The sequence below is a fragment of the Bos grunniens genome, chromosome 19, assembly GCF_055505025.1.
Source record: "Bos grunniens cultivar Pamir isolate PY7600 chromosome 19, Bosgru_T2T1.0, whole genome shotgun sequence".
NCBI lineage: Eukaryota > Metazoa > Chordata > Mammalia > Artiodactyla > Bovidae > Bos > Bos grunniens.
The window spans coordinates 54560921-54564892 of NC_141183.1; the positions used below are offsets into that span (position 1 = coordinate 54560921).

The window sequence follows — 3972 nt, forward strand, 5'->3', positions numbered from 1 at the left end:
TTAGAGGATGAGAAAAGTATCGTCAGATAGTTAAAGGACTTTAGTGTAGAAGGGAAAATGCTGTTCTGAGGGACATTCAGATTAAACATGACAGAGTCCATTTTCTGTCCCCTCATCTCCAAACACCCAGCATGAATGGGGAAAATGTGTGAAATGGGGCAGGGAGGTAGACGTGGAGAAAGAATAAACTCAGAGCTGCCATGATGGCTTGAAGAGCCTGTAACTTTTATTTCCTGGATGGGATAGTTGCTGGGAGGGAAGCAGAAACAAAAAAGCTCTGCATTATCTTCTTAACTTCAGATCAATATTATACATTGCCCAAGACTCTCACAAAAGAAGCATACCTCAAAGGAGATAGAGTAAACATATATAAGCTTTAGAAAGATAAATGAAAAGTGGATTTGAACTTGATAGGGAAAGAACAGGGTGCAAGAAAAAGTAGAAATGCCTCTCTGGATAAGATACTGTTCAATGTGTTGAGCAAATTTAAAAGTGAATAAAGCATGGCCCCACCCTCAAGGAGCCCTCATTCCGAGGCAGGAAGTCAAAGAGAAAGGCAAAAACCCATGAGGTGGCAGCCTTGGATTGAACCCATATCTCAAATCTGGACCACTAATAGACATGGCTTTGCCCTCTCTGGCCTTGGATCCTCAACCATACTACAGGACCCTCCTCTCAGCCATATTATGCAAGTGATGTGAAGATTAGGTTGGGAAACTAGAATAGCTTTCAGATTATCCAAGGAATTTTTGTAGAAAAGGAAAAAAATCCAAAAGGAAATACTCTTATGGGAAATAGTTAGAAAATGTGAAAAGTGAGACCACTTCCAAAATACCACAGCAAGGAAGGAGGCAGAGAGCAGGGAGCAGAAAGAAATGATTGTTCCAGAGTTGAGATGAAAGTGCAGGCTATAATTAGATTGAGAGAACATTAAAAGGTAAGGATTGATAAGATTATTAAAGTTGGAAAGTTTAAATGGGTTTTATATAAAGAAGTTGTGCCTCCTTTACCTGAATATTTTAGGGAAATGGATATTGTGTTTAGCTTGGGGAACACTTCCTTTGCCTAGTATTGTAAAACCAAAATCTATTGGGTTGGCCAAAAAGCTCATTTGAAACTAACCTTTTCTTGGTTTGTGTCAAAAATTTTTAACAAAATACTTTCTATATAATGGAAAAAAATATAGCCAGTGTCTATGTTGGTTATCAAACATAATTACAAAAGACACATCTGAAAACCATCTCTTAAAAACCAGACCACTACCTTTGAAATGACCTAGATGTTTCCTCCTGATTGGTTGACCTGTGATAAGGAAAACTCTAAAACTTGTGTTCATCACTGCACCATTTTAAAATGTATATCTTTACCTGTATATCTTTAAGCAGTACTTGGTTTGTTTTTGAGCCTTATAAAAATGGTACCATAGTGTATATATACAATGGAATACTACTGAGCCATAAAAAGGAATGAAATTGGGTCATTGGTAGTGATGTGAATGGGTGAACATAAAGTCTATCATACAGAGTAAACTAAGTCAGAAAGAGAAAAACAGATGTCACACATTAATGCATATGTGTGGACTCCAGAAAGACAGGACAGATGAGCCTATTTACAGGGCAGATATAGAGACACAGACATGTGGACACAGTGGCAGAGAGGGCAGAAGAGCTGGGAGAGCAGAGCTGACATGAATACACTATTGTGTGTAGAACAGATAGCTAGTGTGAAGCTGTTGTGTAGCACAGGGAGCTCAGCTCAGTGCTCTGTGACCTAGATGGGTGGGATGGGAGTAGGTGGGAGGGAGGTTCAAGAGGGACGGGATATAAAAATCCAACTAATGTTTTGGCCAGCCCAATATGACTAAAGTCCTAATGGAGGCTCAAAAAAAAAAAAAAAAATGAAAGTGTTGAGTATTCATCACAGATATTCATCCATAGATGAGGAACTCTCTAAGTTCTCCCTTGTGATTATTTGAGACTCTGAGTTTCAAATTCCATCCATACCTCCTGCCTCGAAACGGAGTCAGAGGAAACATCTCCTGGCCAAGCTCTGCCCCTCACTTGCTCTTCATTGTTGAGCAAGTCACTTCTCTCCTAGTTTTCTGGCTTGTTAAACTGTTTAATATGATAATAACATATTCACTGTCAGTTTTGTGAGAATGAGACAAAAGTACAGAAGTGCCTAACATCTGACACAGGAGTAGGTACATAGAAATATTAGTTTAATCTCAACTGCTGTACTCCACAAAGACTTTCCTCCACTTCTTACATGGGAAAACAAAGGTTCAGAGAGATTTGTCATTTAAATTACCTATTTTAAGTTCACTCCTTGCTGGAAATCACTAGGCACTTGCCAAATCTCTTTATGGCTGCCTTCATCTCCTGGTTCCTCAGGGTGTAGATGATGAGGTTGAGCACAGGAGTCAAGACCCTGTAGCTGATGGATGCAGCCTTGTCCATGGAGAAGGGAGTGAAGGGCCGGGCGTAGATACAGATACAGGGAATGAAGATCATAGACACAACGATGATGTGGGTGGTACAGGTGGAAGCTGCCTTCCTCCTCGCCTGCCATGAGTGGGACCTCAGCATCACCAGGATGACAGTATAAGAGATCAGAAGGAGCAGGAACCAGATGAGGAGCAGCATCCCACTGTTAGAGATCATAAGGAACTCCAGGAGGGAGGTGTCCATGCAGGCAAGCCTTAGCATTTGTGGAATGTCACAGTAGAAGTTATCTAGGATGTTGGGGCCACAAAAAGGCAGTGGGAGCATCAGAACCAGCTGGACAATGGAGTGGACAAAGCCCCCTATCCAGGCAGCCACCACCAGCCCCACACACACTCGAGTGTTCATGATGGTGACATAATGGAGGGGCTGGGAGATGGCTATGTAGTGGTCACAGGCTAACACTGGGAGGAAGAAGACAGTCCCACCTCCCAGAAAGGGGAAGAAGAAGATCTGGGTCATGCAGCCCTGGTAGGAGATGGTCTTGGTGTCATGCAAGAAGTCCACCAGCATCTTTAGGAAAGTGACTGTAGAATAGCAGATGTCTATCACAGACATTCTGAAGGAGATCAGCCCTGGGATTTCTTTGGAAGGAATGATGCTAAAGCTGAAACGCCAGTACTTTGGCCACCTCATGTGGAGAGTTGACTCATTGGAAAAGACTCTGATGCTGGGAGGGATTGGGGGCAGGAGGAGGAGGGGACGACAGAGGATGAGATGGCTGGATGGCATCACTGACTCGATGGACGTGAGTCTCAGTGAACTCCGGGAGTTGGTGATGGACAGGGAGGCCTGGCGTGCTGCGATTCACGGAGTCACAAAGAGTCGGACACGACTGAGCGACTGATCTGACCTGATCTGATCTGATCTGATGACAGACTGATTTCAGAGAAGAAATACATGATTATGTGGAGCTGAGAGTCAATAGTCACTGTGACCATGATGAGGAGGGTTCCCACAATGGTGATGACATAGACAAATGGGAACACCACAAACAGGAATTTTTGGAACTCCTCCATCTGTGAGAACCCCAAGAGGACAAACTCTGACACCTGTATGATGTTCTGTGTTTCCATGGGACCTTCCCCACATGCCTAGAGAGAAACCATGCAAAATGAAAACCATAATAATTCAATCATTCTCCTTTGGAGAGTCAGGATTGAATTGATCAAAGTCACTGTTGAGTACCACTCCCAAGTGGAACTTAGAAGAGCCTTCCAAGGAGATAAATATATATTTCAAGGCTTTCACACTCATCTCCCTAACCACACCCTACATTGTATTATAAGCATTAATACATTACATTAGTTGTACAATGCTGTCCTTGTCCATGGGTCATGTCTGATTCACACTTGCTGTGTCTGTGAACTACAGGCTTCACAAATATAGTTGAACCAATCAATGGATTGATACACATGTCACCAAGTACCTATGACCACAAACATTATCAACCTAGGTGCATAAATCC

The 3972-nt window shown here is 42.6% G+C and overlaps 1 protein-coding gene across 1 annotated transcript; it reads right to left on the bottom strand.

Moving 5' to 3' along the window:
- Positions 1 to 247: 247 nt before the first annotated feature.
- On the bottom strand, positions 248 to 3712 carry LOC147352728 (olfactory receptor 4D1-like). The gene is made up of 2 exons (XM_086360773.1): positions 3381 to 3712; positions 248 to 3063 (listed from the first exon to the last, which is right to left on the bottom strand). The coding sequence occupies exons 1-2, from the start codon at positions 3578 to 3580 to the stop codon at positions 2322 to 2324; spliced, it is 942 nt and encodes a 313-aa protein (XP_086216899.1). The 5' UTR covers positions 3581 to 3712; the 3' UTR covers positions 248 to 2321.
- Between the last annotated feature and the right edge of the window lie 260 nt (positions 3713 to 3972).